General features: G+C 37.3%; 1 protein-coding gene across 2 annotated transcripts in view; it reads right to left on the bottom strand.

Moving 5' to 3' along the window:
• Positions 1 to 21,273, bottom strand: part of dally (division abnormally delayed protein) — a 134,026-nt gene that overhangs the window by 76,075 nt on the left and 36,678 nt on the right. For both annotated transcript variants that reach the window (XM_066302982.1, XM_066302981.1), the window contains one exon: positions 14,769 to 14,912. In XM_066302982.1, the coding sequence (XP_066159079.1) occupies positions 14,769 to 14,912 (144 nt within the window). The remainder of the gene's footprint in view (positions 1 to 14,768; positions 14,913 to 21,273) is intronic.

Genomic DNA, 21,273 nt, shown 5'->3' with positions numbered 1-21,273 from the left:
TTCCTAGTTGAAGATACCATCTTGCAACAGTTAACTAATCTCTATTGTAAATTAGAAGAGTAACTTCAGGCGTGAATTTCCATTCATTGTTCCTATAGACTTAGATCTACCTGCGAGATAAGTAAGTGAATTTGCCATAAATTACTGACATTGCCCTGTAGTTCCTAGACGTATTGTAAACTACGCCATTAGCTCGGGTACTACCTATACAGGGTATTTCAGAACTGTGCGGCTAAACTTCTAGGGACTGTTCAGGGCAATAATAGAAGACATCTGAGTATAGGAACCCGGAAATGTCCCCCTAAAGCGCTACGACCCCATGACGCTTCAAAATAGTCATGTGATTTATCGTGTTTTAGTACGTTTTATTTTAATTCGCATAAAATAACACCACAGAAGTTGTCCAAAATGTCGCACTTGAACTTCCGAAGTTCGACTCCAGCCAAAAGTTCAGTTTTGTCAGTGGCTGCTTCACCAGATCGTTTGGCAACAAAACATTTTTGCGTTTTTCTTTATGGAAGGATGAAGCCCGTTTCTACCCGAGATGGTATATTTAACAATAAGAATGGCCAAATTTGGATAGAAGAAAATCGACCCGCGATATTAGCCGGAAGTCATCATCAACGTTGGTTTGTTAACGTGTGGGCCAACGTTGTTGATAACCAATTGGTTGGGCCGTACCCGCTGCCCAGTTGTTTAACCTATCCACGGAACTTCCTGAAAACGACCCATTAAACATTCGACAGTAAATGTGGCTGCAGCATGATGGTGCGCCTGTCCACTTTTCCGTTTAAGCCTGCCGGTATTTGGATCGTAAGTTCGGAAATTAGATCGGCAGGGGTTGTCCAATTCCGTGGCTTCCTAAATCACCCGATCTAACACCTTTAGATTTATTTTCGTAGGGCCATGTAAGGTCTCCGATTTATGAAACGGAGCAAGACCTGGTTGCAGGAATCACTGCAGTATTTTAAGTCGTTCAAAACGATTACGAAATTTTTAGTCAAGTCTGCGAAAACCACCTACATGCCTTAAGCAGGTGCAATGAGCTTCTGGGACATTTTGAATAATTATTCTAGTGTTATTTTGCACAAATAAATTGAAATGAAACATGCTAAAACCCGGTAAAAACATTTTTGCACACAAGCCTTAAAGCACCGTAACGTCGTAGCGCCTTAGGGAGATGTCTTCTGTTGCTGCACTGAACAATTCCTACAAGTTTCATCCCATGGTTTTAATTCACCCTATACAGGATCATTCGCCCAACCCGTTCATTAAAAGTTTACTAGGATCTAAAGGTGATACGAATTTGAAAACTTGAAGTTAAGTTAACTTCGACGTGTACTTTACATTTAATATTTGCAACTTCTTGTCACTTCCGGTTTCACCGGGAATGCCTGTCAACTTGCTTATTTTAAATGGGACCCCCAGCATATCTTTTTTTAGATTCTGCGGTATATTTCAGGCACATTTTCCGTATAATCTCCTTTATCTAACCTTTACCATTTTTGAGATGTTTCACCTTGAATTCAAAACATGCCTCCCTAATGACAAATTCTAAAATTACATATCTCCACAGTTATTAAGACGTAATACTCATATTTTCCAAAATGTCAATACCGAGCCTTAAATTTACACCTTTGCTATTTATATGGCTTAGTATTGCACAGGGTGTCCAAAATTCAAACTTTCACATTTTTCAAGTCGCCGAAGTTAATTTTTTCAGATGGGGCACCCTGCGACTTCAAGCCGTATCGAGTGGAGAATGTAATTCTCTACGGAACTGAATCAGCGTCACCTATCCAAACCATTTTCTCAATGCTGAAGTCTTATGTGAAACTAGTTCATTTTCATTGTGATAAAATTTCACTCTTCACGCAGTTGATCGTGGAAAAATAAATGATGCGTCGCCCTATCATGATCACAGATATTTAAAAAAAATTTATTATTAAAAAATTTGTCAGAATGAACATATACCACTCACTACATTGCTACTAGTTTCACATAATAAAATATAATTATTTCGAAAGTGGTTTTTAATACGTATAAGTTGTCCTGGTACAGTTTAATAGAGAATTACATCCTTTACTTGATGCTGCTTAAGATTATAAAATGTTTCATTTTAAAAAAATGACATTTGCAGCTTCAAAAATATGAATGTTGGGAGCTTAATTTGGGACACCCTGTGTAATACTAAAACTACGTATTGGCATTCTGCGAAATAGGAAGATTATGTATCTGATACCTGCGGAAACACGCGACTTTAAAATTGATCATTACAGAGGCACGTTTTTAATTCGAAGTCGAATATCTCAAAAACGATAAGGCCTGAACATTGAACATTATACAAAAAACGTGTCTGAAATATTATGAAAAAGCTAAAAATAAAATAATATACCAGAGCTTCCACTTGAAATAAGCAAGTCGAAGGCTACTCCCGGTTAAACCGGAAGTGACTGGAAGTCGAAAATATAAACAAAAATAGCACAGTTGATTTTACTAAAAAATTTCAAATTCACATCACTTTTAGATTTCAGTAAACTTTTAATGAAGGGATTGGGCGAACAACCCTGTATAGTTAACACTTTCAACACTTGGCATGGCCTAGGACGTCGGCTTGACCAACGATTTATTATTGAGTGTCCACAAGCGGGGAATAAATTAATATTGGTGAGCCTTTCCGCATGTTAATGTCTTGTCAAGGTTGCTCGAGGTCAGATACCGATAAATTGATCCATAAACAAAGGGTGGTCATTAAAAAACCTCAAGTGGGCGTCGAAATATCTAAGGCATGTCTGGGATCGATTCATTTGTTAATCTGTTGTCGGTCTTATGCTGGGTGGTAAATAGCAAATGGCTTAATCAACGCCCTACGCTCGCACCTACTCCCGAGGTTTAATTATGATCTAGCCGAACTGTTTGGCCTTGCGTTGAGTTATGCGTAATATAAACACAGGACTTCCCTAAATTGCCAATAAATAGGTGCGGAAAGCCAATTTTAAATTTAGAATACGTTCGAAAGTGTTTGTTTTAAGTGAGACACAAATAGGGTTTATGGTTGTCACATGCCGATGAGAGCATGCACTTCCTTCAGGAAAAGCTTTTAATTATGCCTAATGGTTTACTCTTGGCTTACGGATTTATTACGTGCTTATCGGGGTGTTTCACTCAGTAAACAAAATCAATAATAAAAGCTATTTATTAACGATTAATACGGCTCGCAGGTGCATGTGATTTGAGCCTACGTTAAACGCTTCCTTCAGACACAAAACAAATTGAACTTGTGATTTAGGTGCCCTGCGGATTGAGATTTTCATATATCAAATACTAATGCGAATCGTTATGAAACTGCTTGTAACTTTGGAGAAAATTACTATTGTGTTATGCAAACTCAATTTCTATAAACATGCCCCTCTCTCATACATTTACATCCGCTTACTTTTAAAACTCTTGGCAGACATCCAACCGTGCGGTCTGAAATTTGCAAAAGTATTCCACTACTTTAATTTCATATCTTATTGTTTCCTTTTTTTTTTTTATTTATTTAGGGATACTTTACTCTCGCATCGCGAATTGTTCCCGCACACGGGGGTTTCCCCGCAGGGGTTTTTTCACGATCTCAACACAAAAAATAATTACTTATTTTATCCGTGCTTCTCTCTCTTTAGACGAGGTCGCAGTATTGATATACAGAAGGTCCGCGATTGTCCATTTTACATGCATCGGGGTCTAGGAAACTGACGGACATTTTAACGCGTGCTTGGTTACCTCAACGATCGCTCTTTATGAGAGTTGCAAGATTTCGAAAATTCTTGGCAATTGCGTAATCAACGTGACGATTAAAACGACCCCAGCTGCTCAGGGTTTTGAATAAGCTTGAGACTAGCAAAAAACGCAGTTTCAAAAAACCGTCAAATAAAAATCCTTTAGAAAATGCTTTAGTTGAAATCTGCAAGAACCTTAATTAAACAACCTTTTGAAGCGGAGCACATGGAGACCAACCCGTGAAGTGAAAATTTAAATGCGACGTTTCGGCTTTCTGGAACCATCGCCAGCTTTGGCTTTTCTTATGCAGCAAGACAGAATTTTAAATCATCTAACGCATGATATATTTATTGCGTTAAAATTAGCTGTTTTCGAATTGCCGTTAATTTACATGGTCTTGTGAAGCTACCATTATGGAAAATTAAGGCCTCGCACGAATTGCGCACCCTCGACTAGATAAAACCTGATTTTTACAAATCTAGGATTGACGCACTTTATTGATCGACTCTGTATATTTACCAATAATCTTATTTTCTGCTTCTATAATTTTAGTACCGTTTTCTGCTTTAAAGCGAGCAAAAAATTAAGTTTAAACACGGTCCACCCTGTATATTAATTTCAATCTCCTTATAGGGTCCTGTCCGGGTCGAGTGTCGGTTTTAACTATAAAAAAACTACGAATTCTCGCCTGAATGACCGCCGGTCACAGCCCAGAGCGAAAATCAATTAATGAAACTTTTGCATATTTTCCTATATAATTTAAAACATACAGGCGTCTATAGGGAAATTGGGCATGTTTAATGAAAGTATATTAAATATTTACTGGGCAGTAATTAAACAAACAAAAAGCTTATTGAAAGGAATGAAAACTCTCAACTGAACTATGTTCCTGATTATTCGTTTATGAACCTGGAGAAAGTCAGGTATCTCATAGTAATGCTAAATTCACCACTCTCCTTGCCTTAACAAGACAACACTCACTTTATGAATCATTTCGAATATGCTTTCTTGAATAGAAGCTGTTCGTGTCGTGTGTGAAACATATTCTTTCATGAATTCTTAATACGGAATATTCCTTTTATGAAGATAAATTAGACACGTGTTCCAATAACATGTCTGCGAAATTATAATATACAGGGTGTTATTTAAGTAAGTGGCCACATTTCAAGGGGTGATTCTTTGAATGGCTTTAAGACAAAAAGTTTGTATAAGCGGTAAAGCTTCCTGTTCAAGATACAGGGTGTCACATTTTTTTTAAGTCGTTAGATATTAAAAAAATTCCCCAATAACAAACAAAGGCAAACTAATATGACGCTCAAGTTTGGTGACAGTTTTTAATGTAGTACTGAGGAATGTATTTTTAGTGGTCTCATTTTTCTAGTGACGCGCAGAGGGGCAACGCCGGAAGTTCACGAAAAATCAAACAAGAAAAAAGCTTCAATAAAACTATACTTAAACAAATGGTACGCATTTTTTAGCAAAAAATATTTAACAATATGTAACACGAATTTTGCAATAGTTGCTAAAATTGTCCTTTAACTTCAATGCAAGTATTAGCTCGTCTTAACATCGATTGCCGAACACGTTGAAATATTCCCGGCGTATATCTTGTCTGATTACATGAATCCCGTACCCATCGGATTCATTTTTCTTCGATGTTGATCACTTTAAATGCGCCCAGAGGAAAAAAATTAAACGGTTCTAAGCCGGTGACCTCGGTGACCATAACTGAGCTTAATGCGAAAATATAAAAGCTATAAAAAAGTCAGTGACACGTAAATATCAATTAACCATAAGTAATACTGCCGAATTTCAACAAAATCGGCTATAAACATTTTTCCAAAATAATAATTTTTTTTTAAGTTCTGCACCCTGTATCTTGAAAACGAAGCGTTACTGAACATATGCTTATATAAGCGATTCGTGTTAGAATCATTCAAAAAATTACTCTTAGAAGTTTGGGCACGTATTTAAATATTACCCTGTATGGGATGATTTGAGGTTATAGGGGCTATTGAAAAAAATTCAATGAATTTTTGAGAAGTTTTCTTAGTTTGTGTAGCTATTATTGTTGTGACTCACTTCAAAGAAAATGGGTCATATCCTATTTATATCTCTAGGTACCTACTTATTAAGAGTGGGACTGGAAGTAAATAAACTCATCTGCCATACAGACATCCGGCTGATTGTTATTAAGTCCTTAATATCACTACATCCGACGCAACACCAAGTGTTGAGAACCCTGAGGACTACAAATTGATACCTATAACATCTGATTTGCATAATGACGTCACGTCATTTAATGCTTAATCTTATTAAAGATTTAATGTCCGTAAAAAGATTTGCCACCTCTAATTCCTAGAAACACGAGGCTTTCTCCAATATTCGTACCTCACACGGTGAGTGTGTTAACCTGGGAGATAAAATCTAACAATAGAATAGTTATTTTGTAGGTTGCATTATTTTAAATATGACACATTATGAAAAGGGGACACGAAGCGAAGGAAATCCCAAAATAAATATTCACAAGTCGGCTAACTCGCTGTTTGCAAAACCTTCCAAAAATAGAGCATCTTGTCATAAATTTTGCTTAAAGAGGTGACTATTGCCAATTTTTATGGTCAATGACATTCGTCAGATGTATAAAGTTGAATAAAGATCGTGGAAGTTATTAATGCAAAATTTGAATTTAAAAACTCGTAAACTGCGGGAGCCGGAGAGTCGAAATTTACAGAAAAACGACAGCTTTGGCATCCTGTTTTACGGCAATAAAATGATTATCGCGGGACTTATGCTCATATAACCTTTTCTTCTTGCAAACACCTGAGGAATCATATTGTGAGATATCGGGGCGTCCAGGACCGGCCTCGGCGGGTCCGGCGCTCTGGGCCAAATTTTCAGTCGCTGCCTCCTACAGCACTACAAAAAAGTTTTGGACGATAAAATGCATCGTAACCCAAAAAAATATCACTCTGTGGATTTCCACTACGATCTAGTATCATCTAATCATATAAACATAAAAAATTAGCTTGTGCTCAAAATTTAAGCTAAACGTTTCGAAAACTTCAACACCCTGTATTTCCTTCACAAACCATTTCTCAAATATATGTAGTTTATACAGGATGTAACTGAAGTGATGTCATTAAATTTAAGGTGCGATTCCTTGTTATATTTTATGAAAAAATGTTCATACAAAAACGTGTCCTAACTTACATCATTTTTGTGATAGTGGGTGTCAAAGTTTTATTAAGAAATCTAGTTTTTATTAATTATTCAAACTTGTTTTCATCTTAAAATACCAGAAATTACGCCAGTTATAAAAAAAAGCAAAGGACAAGAAAGTTGTATGTTTAATTGTTTAGTCTGATACAAATATTAAATTCAGAAAAAGCGGTGGCCTACAATCATCACACCATAAATATCAATCAGGTAACTTTTTTCGACGCCACTGGAATTATTGTTTACAGTGCATTAACATCAAAAGTAGCCCCTTATTAATGCTAACAAACATGCCAAGTTTGATTTAAATCGGCGCAAAGCTTTTTGAATAATTAATGAAAACTCGATTTTTTTAATGAAACTTTGACACCCAGTATCTCGAAAATGATGCAAGTTAGGACACATGTTTATATGCACATCTTTTCATAAAATATTACAAGGAAAATCGCCTTAAAATTAACGATATCACGTAAGTTACGCCCTGTATAGCAAACTGATATTACCTTTATGCGTAGAATAAAAATTTTGTTAGAAAAAAACCGGACACCCTGTATGTTTTAGCTTGCTAAGGGAGAAGATATTGGTAGCAACTGAAAAAGGAAAAATAATGGAGTAGCAAGTAGAGAGGAGTTTTCTGGAAGACAATAAAAAAATCGCGCATTTTCACTTGAAACGAAGTCGAGCTCTAATCAAATTGCACATATCGAACATCAGATCAAATAAGTTTTAAGGGGAAGTACTCGAGCGATCAAGTACCACTAGAAAATTTCCAGATAGCCGGTTTTAAGCACGATTCTCGATTAATTCGACTGCCACAATCCGAAAGAAGGGATTCGGAATTCAAATATTTTCTATTTCCCCAAGCCATTCCGATATACCTTATCATAGGTCGACTACATTTATTACAACATCCATCTTGGATTCCCCCAAGAAACGTTTTAAGGCAGAAATAGGCCAACATAAATTATATTCTGCGGCCAGGCAGCTTCAACGGCGCAGCTCTTTTACTTCATTGAGTCAGCTGGCCACATTATTTAGGGGGATACATGCAATTTATCATGGTCAATTCAGATCCCTCCTTACATATCATGCTCTCCTGAATCGTGTTTGAAAAGCTTTTGCTTCGAGCAACTTCGTGTGAAAATAAAACGTCGCTTTTCAATAGGCCGAAGAATATTGTTGAATTATTTTTGTGGTCACCGAGATCCACATGATTAAGCCTCTGAAGCGAGGCCCCTGTCTCTGTAAGGCCATCGATGGTAATAGACAGTGAGATTATGTACCAGAAAATAGTCCGACCTGAAGCTGCGGTTAAAAATGGAACACCATACAGGCGTAATCTCGCTCTTATGGCTCGACAGCTGGATGGATTACAAAGAGCTTTTAAGGACGAGGGGAATTAGATAGAGACATATGTCTCTTACAACACACAATTGAAAGAGAAAATTAAGTTTTTATTACTCGAAGTCCTCCATAAAAATAACGACCTGTCCAACATCTCACTGATGGTGACACCGAAAACAGCGGCAGTTAAAGGAAAATCGCGGGCCTTGTGCCAGATTATTTTGGCATCTGGAACTCGAGTCGTGCTTAACTAAATGAAATGTCGATGACCGCATATTTTTCGTGCCTTTCGGGCTTTATCAAGGTCTCAGATATTGAGACAGATGTCGTATTTATAGGAGGTGATGATCAAATTAAAACTCACCGATGAGAGCCCACTGGCGTACTTGCTTTGCGAACAAATTTAGACGCTTTGATGGCGGTGTGAGAGGTCTATTTTCGAGTCCCAGCCAAAGTAATAGCAGTCGTTTTGTTTACTAACTTTCTTTGGATGGCATCAGGTAGTTTTGAAAGTAATTAAATACCTCTTCCACAAATATCTTAATAGAGCTAATACCCAACGCATCACTCGATAAGACTACGATCTGACTAAGAAAAACATATTTTTTTTCTTCAGAAATCCGACCTCATGCACTCTCCCTCAAGAGTGATATATTCATTCTAACGGTCCTATGACTTTTCAATGCCTTTTTTGTAGGGCCATTTGTCTTTGCTCTCAAAATAGCCCTCAGTTACGGCAATCGCTTTTATTAATTTGAGACGAATTTCTTTCCCCGGAGCATCTTTTCGATATCTGCAAAAAGCCAGTAGTCGCTGGAGGCCAGATCTGGAGAGTGCGGTGGGTGAGGAAGCAATTCAAAACGCAATTCATTCGATTTAACGATCGTTTTCATCGACTTTTGACACTTGGTGGTTTTTTTTCTTTTACACGTGAGTCCGTTTTTTCGTAATTTCTACACTCAATCGATTCAGTGATCCCATATAATATTCGCCATTGACAGTTTTATTCTTCTGACGATCGTCGCTGAATAATATATTATGTGTGCCCCAAAATACGGATGCCATGACCTTGCCCGCTGCCTTTTGAGTGTTTGGTCGCTTTGGATGACTTTCACCGACTGTTGTTCACGCGTCTGAAGGATCTTTTTGATTCGGGTGTGGGTTCGTGAATGCACGTTTCATCTGTTGTCACAGATCGACGCAAGAAATCTTTTTTATCTCGCTTGAACATCCCCCAATAGTGCCCTCAAACGTCGATGCGTTATTGTTTTTGGTTCGGCGTGCGTAAACGCAGTCATAAAATTGTTTGCATTTATGTCCTCCACCTCTACTAAAATAAAATAAATTTCTCCTAAATAATTCTAAAAAATCGCGCTTGGAAATCTCTATCGGTTTTTTGGTAGGCACATGAAAGAATAGTTTTTTTTGTCTCGAAAACGGCTACTTAAGCAACAAAACACTAAGAAACCTTTTTTATTAAGAATCAGTGAAATTTTATAAGAACCTTTTCGTATTAAAAAAAAGTCAAGGGCGTAGAATTGTTTTCATCAAAAACACCCCATGGAATAACCACACAGATGCCACTGGTGTAAATGGAAATATTCTGCCTACTCAGGAATGGGCACATTTGTCCCGCCATAACGTGTGCTGAATTTTATGTCCGCATCCCAAACTGTTTTTGAAATATTTAAAAAATGAAAAATTAAACACCCTGTATCTTGGAAACGAAGCGATTTCGGACCTAACTTTATTTATTAGAAATGCCTGTTTTTATGAGCTCTACATCCCACGAAAGTTTGTCGATACATTCATGAAACACCCCGTATATATGTGTGTCAAATAGGGGACTTATCGAGCGATGTGTTAAATAAAAGTGTAAATGTACTGAAATAATGCCGGCTATTTATTCCGATTAAAGACCGCATCACTATCGCAAGTGAATATTCACAACCCACTAAACCGAACATGAAAAAATTGCCTTCTTGTTACGTAAGGAAACGGTGGGCTACTTGTTAAGATTTATGTCTTATGGGAACCAAGTCAATGTGGCAACCGCGTCAATCGTGGTGGAGGGTTACTTTTGCTATGTTTATGTGTGACAGCAGATATTTAGCTAGTACCATTTGTCCCGATTAGTGCGTCGTTGCTGGTTTGTTACACTTGCTCGTATTTATCCATAGTTTTGTGGAATTTAAATAATTGCTTTTTAACTTAGTCCTAATAAACTCTACTTATAGCTGTCTAGAGTTAAATTTACACGAAAAAGTGTTTACGAGCCTGGTGTATAATTATTGTGACCTACGTCTTGTTAGATCTAAGTCAACGTGGCAACGGCGCAATTCGGAGGGTTACTTTTGTTAGGTTTACGTGTGACGTCACTCAGCTACTTCGTCTCCATCGGCAATTTTTGGAATCAGTCAGTGGACGGAAGGCGACTTGCAGCGCACTCGGAAACCGATCAAATCTACTCCGAGGCATCACACTTGGTCCAGCTGTCCCACCTGTGAAATTCCTCCGTGAAGCACGACACTGCATCTCTCCCCTCGATTTTCCTGGGGTCAGCCCCTCCATGGAGAAAGGAATCACATCATTAAACTCAATCCAGAAACTTCTGATAAACCGGCAACGAAAGCACTTCCCGATGGATTCATCACTGTTGCATGTGCAGTGATGATGAACTCAAGCAAATAGTGAGCGCAATTTTGGGACGTCGATGCTAACGCTTCCCCGTTGAGTTCCGTTAAACATTAATCTTAAGACTCTATTTTGAAAAGTTAATTTTATTTTCAGCCATTTGTTTCCCACTAAAAACAAGTTTGATATTCACTGGCCCACAAAATTAACCACTACATTACACTTGAACCCAAACTTGCCTTCGATTAACCCCCGACCAACACAATGCAGCGTCTAGGGGTGTAAAGTCATTAGCAAGGGTGGCCGTAGCCCCCTTTCTTAGATCCGGCAACGGACACTTTATTTCTGTAATTTCCTTGTTCATTTATCACCTGCTGTTACACTGGTGTAACGCAAGATAAATAAGCTAGACAAGGCGAATACGCGGTTACACGGGTACTTGAGCAAGCGAAAAGAATGCTTTCTAGACCGCTAGAAGGATAGTGAAGAATTAATGTCTTTATTGTTAACTGGTTTACGCTTGTCTCTGTTTCGATTGAAGTAAATGAATTCCATTGCCAAGTTGGTACATACTTTCGTCCCCGTGAGTTATATCATCACATTGGCCGCATGCCACATGATATCTCAAGATGCGCTGAAAGGTTGCTTCGAAACGAGCGATAGGGCACAGTTTTTTTTCTATGGCAGAATGCCTGAAATTCAGGGTATTAAACATGCACGGATGTCTCAACACAATAACAAGCACAAAACATAATCTGGGCATATAAACACTGACGGAGCTTTCATCATCATTTCAAGCAGCACCATTTGTTCGTGCTGAGCTTTAAGATTTAATAACACAATTTCGACATCGTTAAGACCTAAGGACCTACATTTGAGCATACAATTTAATAAATCAGCATTTTTCCTTTAAATGGTTTCTTTGTTTGGAGATTAAATCATGTGGCGCACGTCTTGTTCGCCATGCAGATTCGCTTATACAGTGCGAATGATGTAATTGCGATTTTTTTATTTTTTTATTTCGAGAAATCTCACTAATTAGCCCAAATGGCTTTTAAATTATGGAGAAATTCGCTCTGGTCGTTGTTAACTGGTCGAAGTTACGGAGTTTTATCGTGGTCGGAAAGGAGTATCAATTTGAGGAAACGCGAGGTTTGCGAAGATATTCACGCTCCAGCGCACACATTCTACCTTGAAGATTGGAGAACTGCTCGCTTCATTAGTCAGATTTACCTCTCTCAGTAATAAAGTCATTAGTCTCCAATTGGTGATTAATTAAATCAACTTCCTAATTGTAATTTCCGTTAATTAATGGTTAATCACTAGGTGAGTTAATTCATGCAAAACCTATATACAGAGTCTCGCAAATAAAGTGAGTTCCAAGGGGATTGCGGAACTGGTAAGAGGTACAAGGCGGCTCAAATGAAAAAAATTAAGATGCGCTTGTTTGTGTCCGTTCAGAAAATGTTCCAAAATTAAAAATATGTACAGAGGTTGTCGAAATCTGAGCCAAAAACTGAAAACTATGATTTTGGGAAATCATAAATTATGAATACACCGTTTGGGTAATTTCTACTAAATTTGGCAGTTCTGCATTATCGACAACTGTCAATCGAATGGCGTTCTCAGATTTTTCCGAGCCTTCTAGATTTCGAGATATTATATACAACTTTGTTATTTCTTATTGCCGCCATATTGGAGTGTGGTGGCGTCGAATAAACAAAAAAGCTTTTTAACTATGTATCATAAAGGTGCCCTTGAACTTACCAAAGTAGTAAAATAAGCAAAAAACATCATTTCACCTTAAAAACAAGTGCTACGTTTTATACTATTCAAAGAGAGCTAATGTACCACGTTTTCTGGTTAATGAGGCAATAAAAATTTAATATGTTTTTTAATATTAAGGCAATTATAACTCCATAAATTTTACCAAAATTAACCAAGGAACACGATGAGGGAATAGTTACTCTTACTGTGAGAAAAAATTACCAATCCTAACAACTACAAAAAAATGTTCAAACATTTCTTCGTTATGGTTAACACAAACTCTACAGCGCCCAGCAACGAATATACAAGCGGCTTTTGCGATATCTAGAGACATTTCTTGAATGGTTCGCATAACTGCAGCCTCCAATTCTGCCACTGTATCGTAGGATCTGCAGTAAACCTAATCTTTTACATGTCCCCAAACAAAAAAATCGAGAGGGGTCGAGTCTGGGGAGCGTGCAGGCCAATTGACAAGCCCTCGATTTCCAATCCAATTATTTTCATACGTATCATTTACATATTACGTAACGACTAATGAGTTATGTGGTCGGGCCCCATTTTGCTGAAACCACGTGTTAACTACACTAGCCAGAGGGTAATCTTCAATTATTTGTGCGACATTCTGCTGCAGACCCTCTAAATATCTTTCCACAGTAAGTGTCCCGCTAAAAATTACGAATATCGTGTGTCTATTAAGACTTCCAAGCCATACATTAAAGCCCCACTTGACTTGATGTCTCAATTTCCTGTTCATTCGTGGATTTTCGTCATCCCAATATACGTTGTTTTTCCTGTTAAATATTCCACAATTTGGGAAATGTGTTTCGGCAGGCAATGAAACTCTAAGAGGAAATTGAGGATCTGCTCTAGATTTTCTCAAAAACCAATTGCAAAAATGGGGTCGTCTCCCAGTCTTACCATCTCTAAGATTCCGGCTAATATGTTCTCGGTACGGTTAAACTTATTTTTCTGCAGGATCCGATGAGCAGTTGATCTAGCTATATCAATATTAGTTTTCATTTTCCAGGGGTTTCAACAACATCTTTTTCAACATTTTCTTTAATCTTGCGTGTTCCAGTTTTCTTCTCAAACGAGTATCCATAGCAACACTAAAGTCCAGTGGTGATTTTTGATTATAAAACGTAGCACTTGTTTCTAAGCCTATTAAGGTGAAACTATGTTTTTTGTTTATTTTTGTACTTTGGCGGGTCCAAGGACACCTTTAAGGTATATGATTAAGAAGCATTTTTGATGGTCTATTTGACGTCGCCGCAATTCAATATGGCGGCCATAAGGAGTAACAAAGTTGGATATAATTTTTCGAAATCTACGATTGGGAAAATCTGAGAACGCCGTTCGATTGACAGTTGTCGACAATGCAGAACTGCCAAATTTCGTAGAATTTACTCGACCGGTATTCCGATAATTTATGATTTTCGAAAATCACAGTTTTCAGTTTTTGGCTTATAGTTTGACAATCAATGTGCACATTTTAAATTTTAGAACGTTTTCTGAACGGGCACCAACAAGCGCATATTTTTTCTAACTGGAGCCACTTTGTATCTCTCACCGTTTCCATAAACCCCAACTTTATTTGGGACACCCTGTATTTGTTCAAAATAACACGAAAAACACCAAACAGACCCAACAGTTGTGGCAATTTACCTTCACAAAATAATTTCAGCGATTTAGAATTTTAATGATGGCCTGTTTTGTGGTGCAATATAAAATAATTAAGCTGAGCCAGAACAGATTTATATTTTATCGCGGAGATTACACACATAAATACCAGATTACTGATTATAATGTTAATTTATGTTCATTTTATTACTGTCTGTATTTTTTGTCTACAATACCGTAGATTTCAGAGAGGTAGGTTCAATGCAGGCGTGGGTATTTATGGCGATTGTTAACATATTCCTGTTTTTTATAAAAGAGTGAGTACCGCTTAATGGGACGTTAATATAGTTGTCATAAAGTCAGTGATTTTGATCTTTGATAATCTTTAAAAAAAAAAACGAAAATAAGGGGAAAGTACTTACATTTTAACACGCCCGCCGCCCGACTGATAGGACCCAATAAGGACTTTGAGTTGTGGCTTAATATCTCTGATAAATCTTTCTGCCCTTGCCTGGTGAGGTATAACTCTGTGTCACTATCACAACACTCGCCATTGCAAATTGGTCCTGAAAAAGAATAACAAAGGGTGTAAGCACTCGTTGAAAGAGAAGACCCATGGAAATCCATCAAATTAGTTAGCAACAAATCATTTGATTAGTGAATCTGTTCCAGAATCTCGTCTAAAGCTACACACAAATTCAAGAACAAAATTTACCAAGGGAAGAATAACAGTTTTAGTCCATCGCATTGTTGTCCTTTGATACAATAAAAGCCAAATAAGAAAAACTGGTATTTTTGAACGCGATTGTAATTCAAAACTGTTAATTATTTGACCATTATTTCATGACCATCACCTATGCAACATTGTTTATTGCTAAATTGGAAATTAATTAGCAATTTCTATTCTACGCCGCTACTGTACTTAATGGGTCCAACTGTACTTCATGAGCAGGTTTGCAAGGACTACCTGTTTTACATATTGCGAGCAAAATATTTTGATTGAAGTTAATGAAGCGCTGGACGTATTGCGCATGTACAACTTTACGAAAAAGCCTTTTCAGGCTTTCACTTTAGTCGCTCATTACTCCCCTCAGTGTGATACCTCAGTAAATGTGAGGTTCACAAAAAAATGTTTTATATCAAAGTTTTTGGGCATTAAAATTTCCGTATTTTAAAAACATTTTCAAGTGTACAGGGTTCGTCATAAAAATGTGGTAGTACCAAGTTATGTTTTTTTTAAAATGGGAACCCCAACTTTGTTTGCAATTTGCGGATATATCATCAAATTTTAAGATATTTATGAAAAAATATGTACAATGTATATGGAAATACGGGCACCTCTCCCTAGAAATTATGCACACGGGAAATGAGTGTTGAAGGATTTTCAGAGTAGTGAAATCCGCAAGCCTTCTTAGCCCAAGATAATTATCAAACCCACACAACTGAAGTTACGTGATGAGAATCCTATTGACTAAGATATATTCTGAAGGAAATTGCCTCGGAAATTTCTCTAAGTTCCTGAGCTGCAAGATCGATATACTTAAAAAAATGTATTTTTTATAGTTATGGACGTCGGAAAAAGCTTTCTCTTTAAAAATTATTTTCCCGTGCGCTCGTAAAGTCGAACACGGAAAACCTGAAGTCGTGCTAGCACTTGAAAGTGAATTTCGGGACGTGTAATGAAGGATATTAGACTCTGAATTTTATTAGTAATTAAAAAAAATGGCATTTTTCTGTAGCTTCAGGAGAAAAGTGTACTTTCAGTAGAGTTAATTAATGCCTATTTCAAAACGTTTGTCAGTACAACTAACAAACATGTGGTTTAAATCACGTAACTTCTCATTTACGTCACAAAATGTAACGATTGAGAGTCGACTTCCGTAAAATGACAACTTATTTAAATTTAACATACTAAAAAAGGATAAATACATATTTCAACGTCTAAACATAATGCTATTTTTTACACGGTTGCCGCTTACTTTAGTGCTATTTTAGTTTAATTTTTGGCGGAAAAAATTCGTTCTTTTGTTTATTATTATAATAATATGCATAATGCCAAAATTCTTGAACAGTTGGTGTAAGGAGCTTATAGCGTCCCCTATCAATTAACTTGAAAGAGAACTGGAAAATAATGGGTCCTTGTTACCATTGAATTCGGTTAGAGAGGGGGTAATGTTTTGGTCATTGGTATGATAATTATTTACTCTGGAGCTAACAATACTGTTAAATACCGATTGTGTTGTACCAATACGTGACAAATTCCTGCTACATATTAATTTTGCAAAGATGTGACATCACTACTGATGTGAAGCATGTGACGTGCATAAAAATAACGAGATTTGAACCATAATGAAGCATCCTACCACGCCGGACACCTCGACGTTCACCTCGCCAAGAATTGAACATCGCCGTTTATCGTAGTTCATTTGTCTAGTTTTTGACGCAGAGAGAGGTGGTAAAAATGTTTTCTGATTCAGATAGCGATAGTGACTCGTCAAATACTCTGATATGGTGGCCATTATTAATTATGCTTTGTTTCTGTTAAGTTTGGTCTGGCGTCTCAAGCAGCATTACAACATTCCGTTCCTCTACCCTCAACGCGCATTGGGTACGTCCATCAGACCGAACATATGGGGTACTGCTGGTTAAACGCAACGTGTACTGTTGCCGTATCGAGGGAGTGGGGGGTCGAGAGAACCAATCGCAGAGCAAGTTTCAAGCACCTCGCCTTTGGAAAACAAAATATATCCTTTCTCATTTTAAAGCGGTGTGAGGGACGAGGTGGGGTGCTCAGTGAACAAGTTCAATTTGTTTGCACCCATATGGTTCTATTGCTTTGATTTAACGTGGCCGGGCGATGAGGGCCGAGCTTCGCTATGTTTTTACCCTTAAGGTCGAGAGTCATGAAACCCTAGGCCAACCATAGCCGTCCCAAAAAATATTTTCGCAATTATTTTGTCTAGAAAACGTCAATACTGGTTGTCACGTGATCGTCATCTTGGGAAGTACGGATCTACGTTTTATCGTTCGCAATTGTTCTTTTTAGTGTTCATGTTGTATGAAGTATTTCTCTGATCTGTTATTATTTCCAATATTTATGTTTAAAATTTTTGTTTTCCAAGTTTTAAACTTTTCCCTTCTTTAAACTCCGCCGCTGGTACTACATTCCACTCGCACTGCCGTTGTTGAAATTTTATGACCTATTGTGTTTCTTGAGGGTCCAGGGCGAGTACGACCCTAAATTGTGAAAATTACCTGTTTACAATGAAAACTGTCCTTGTATTTGTAAATATTGGCGGCTCAGCATGTTGGCATAAAATCATGTTTATTGGTGTTCTGCCCTGCCAAACATTTTCATAAACGGAAAACATTAATTTTCAATATTTCTATATTTCCTTATCATCCCCCCGCCCCCTCCGAACCATTTCAACTCGGTTTAAATACGAACTTCCTTTTTCAAGAGCAACCGAACCACGTAAAATTTAAACTTGATTGGGCAATTTCGTGGAACAAACCTTCAATTTTATGGAAAACGGAATGATCTATTTCCACCGTTATTCCATTGAATTTCCGCCATAAACCACGTTAGAACAATTCGGTTGCAACGATGTGGCGTTGTTCACTGTAGGGGCTCGTTCCAGGTCGGGATCACGACAAACTCATGCATTGGGAATTAGATTAGGATAAAGGGAATAGGGAATGCCATGCGTATCAATTAAATTTGAATTATTAATCTCTCACGATATCTCCAATGGCAAAAATAATAATTGGCCTTCATGGAGCTATCACGAGTCGCTCCATTATGCTAATGGTTAACGATTAATTCAATACATTGAGTGAAGGGGGGCTGCGGGGGGATGCGGAGGTGGGATATTTCACTAGCTAGAGAAAGATTTTTGGGATATTTTAAGTATTCGAGGGCCATGAAATTATGTCTTTGGGCTTTGTGTGCATGACGTAAGGTTGGTATAATAAATAATGATTAAAGGATATTTATTCAGCTTTGATAAAATTTATTATTCCGCGCACCATCTAGCGAAAAATTATTAATCCTAAGCCGCGATCTTAATTGTTAACTCCTTACTTGTGTTAATAACGCCATTAACAATTGTATGCACTGTGCGTAATGCAATTATTTTCACCTATCGCTCTTCATTTGAGTTAATGAGTGATTTAGCATGTGTCTATTCAGTACTTATGCATTAATAATTAGCATAAATACGCCATTAATTTTAGTTAATTGAATCTCAAATTGTCCCGTGTATATTATAATGGCATTTATTATAATTTATTTGCGTGCACCAAGATGGTAATTTTATATTCCCGGTACCTACGTACTAAATGGAATTGGAGAATCACTCGAGTTCAGCTAAGAGGGAAATACAATAATTTGTTAACTCATTTTGTATTAATTTCTATTGCGACGCAAAATAGTAATGCTCTTTTGAGAGCCCGTGGGTTCTCAAAAGAGCAAGTCACTGATTCGTCGAATGAGTATTCCGAGAACTTTTTAAAATTCGAAAAATGATTCCCGAACTAACCGGAACTAACTTATCGGTCAATTGAATTTGCGTCTGCTCCTAGAGAACTTCAAGAACCGTACCGTTTTCAAGACTTCTACGTGCACCTCTGATCAATATCGACTTGTAGAGAGCTAGCGTTAATCCGTCAACGAATAAACAGGGAATTCTAATTAAAGCTTCTTTTCTCTCAACTGAAAGGTAAATAAAAATTTTCACAGTAAACAAGTTTTACTTAAACTTACAATATAAAATATCACGAGCAACCCAATGCCTGTAGCTACCCGATATCGAAAACAGAAACTCTTTCATTTATTCAAGGGAAATGCTGCATTTCCAGGGAATTGAAACTATATTTCAGGAAGTCAAAATTAAAAAATGGTCTTGGAAAATCTTTAACAAATTTTCCATCCTACAGTATTTTTATTTTTCTTCTGCTTAAAAGAAAAAAATGATGTTGGTTAAAAGTGCTAACGCAGACTCTATACAGGGTGTTATTTAAGTACGACGCCAAAGTTCAAGGGGTGATCCTTTGAGTGATTTTAAGACGGAAAGCTTATATAAACATAGGTCCGTTAATGTTTCGTCTCCAAGATACAGGGTCTAGAACTTTATTTAAAAATCGTTCTTTTTTTGTGAACATTTTTGTAGCCGCTTTTATTGGAATTTGGCAATATTATTAATGGTTATTATTGCCATTTATGCGCTACTGATTTTTTTGAAAACTTTTATATTTTCGCGTTAAGCTTAGTCGCGGTCATGCGGGCCACCGGATTTAAACCCTTTAGATTTTTTTCTTTTGGGGCGTGTAAAGTCGTTTATAGAACTCCGGTTGACACTGAAGAAGACTTAATCCAACGGATACGAGATTCATGTAGTCGGACAAAAGATATACGCCCGGAATATTTCAACGTGTTCAGCAATGGGTGTTACGAGAGTAATGTTTGCATTGAATTTGAAGGACATTTTGAGCAACTATTCCAAGCTTCGTTTTACTTATTGTTGAATATGTTTTTAGTTAAAAAAAAACTGCGTCTCATTAGCTTAAGTACAGTTTTGATAAGGCGCAATTCTTGTATGATTTTTCTTAAATTTCTGGCATTACTCCTATGCGCGCTCCTAATAAAAGGAAACAATTTCTTGCTTCAAAGTATCACCAAGTTGCAATTTCATATTCATTTTTGACTTCTTGTTATTTAGTTGAAAAAAAAGTTTGAAAAAAACAGTTTGGCGCCCTCTATCTTGGAAACGAAGCATTACCGAAGCCATGTTTATATGCATTTTTCGTCTCAGAATGGCCCACAGAATCGCCCTTCAAAGTGCGGCCGGATACTTAAATAACACCCTGTATGCATGATTAAGGTCCCCTCAAAGCTGTCAGACAACTTTCAATCCAACATTTTCGTTTTTTTTTTATCACTTTTAATTCCAGCGATTGTCACCCCTGCCATCAGGGTTCCCCCGATAGTGTTAATTAAAACCTAACATCCCAAATTTTGACATGGGGGGGTTTTGTTGTGGACTGTGTGCGATAAAGAACGATTCAGAGCGATACGTGTATAAATCGTAGCTGCCTCAATTGAACAGTGAACAGTAAAATCAAAGCGGCAAAATCCATTGTTTTCTCAGAAGCTTTAGGATGCTTTTCACGCTTTACGGATTTTTCATTGTTTTTTTTTTCGGACGTATTACTGCTGTGTCCCAAAACGGCTTTTCGCTTCGGAATCGAATTTGTATTGACGAGCCGCAGAACTAATAATAGAAAGTTCCAATTTTACGTGGAGTTATTGCTTTTTTGTGACTAGAACTGTTTTGCTCACAGCGTGCGCAGACAAGGGCACCGGATTTCGAGCCCCAGCCACATAGCAAAAACATTTTTTTGCCCGGTTCAAGAGATAAGCGATACTGGGCGTCGCGACGCCGAATGAATATTTTTTCGACGAGTGTTGACCATGGTGCAGGGCCACAGCATTGGTTATTTGATATAGCCGATAGCATTGGGAAATTACAATTAAAGACCTTAGCCAGAAAAAAGGACAGTCATTCACGTGAGTATTTTACTGAGGCCCCTAATCACGTCAAAGCATAAACGAGGTGTTAAGGGTCAAAGGAAAATGTTTGTCCAACAAAAATATTTTTTTTAACAAAAAAATAATTTTTTTTCAATGAAAAAAAATTTGTTCAACAAAAAAAAAATTTTAACCCAAAAAAATTACATTTTTTTAACCAAAAAAAAAACACTTCCACGAGCATGTAAAAGGTAGGATGACTTCTTCACAGTCTCAGGTTATTCATCCTAAACCTGTCACCTTGTTTAAGCCATATCGAGAAAAACCCAATTTCGTACCTCAACTCATAAATTGGTCTCGTTTCCTCGTCTTGATTTTCTTTGAAGCGGTTTGATATT

Source organism: Euwallacea fornicatus, chromosome 4, assembly GCF_040115645.1.
Source record: "Euwallacea fornicatus isolate EFF26 chromosome 4, ASM4011564v1, whole genome shotgun sequence".
NCBI lineage: Eukaryota > Metazoa > Arthropoda > Insecta > Coleoptera > Curculionidae > Euwallacea > Euwallacea fornicatus.
The sequence above is the reverse complement of the archived record's forward strand: the minus strand, read 5'-3'. Positions and strand labels throughout refer to the sequence as shown.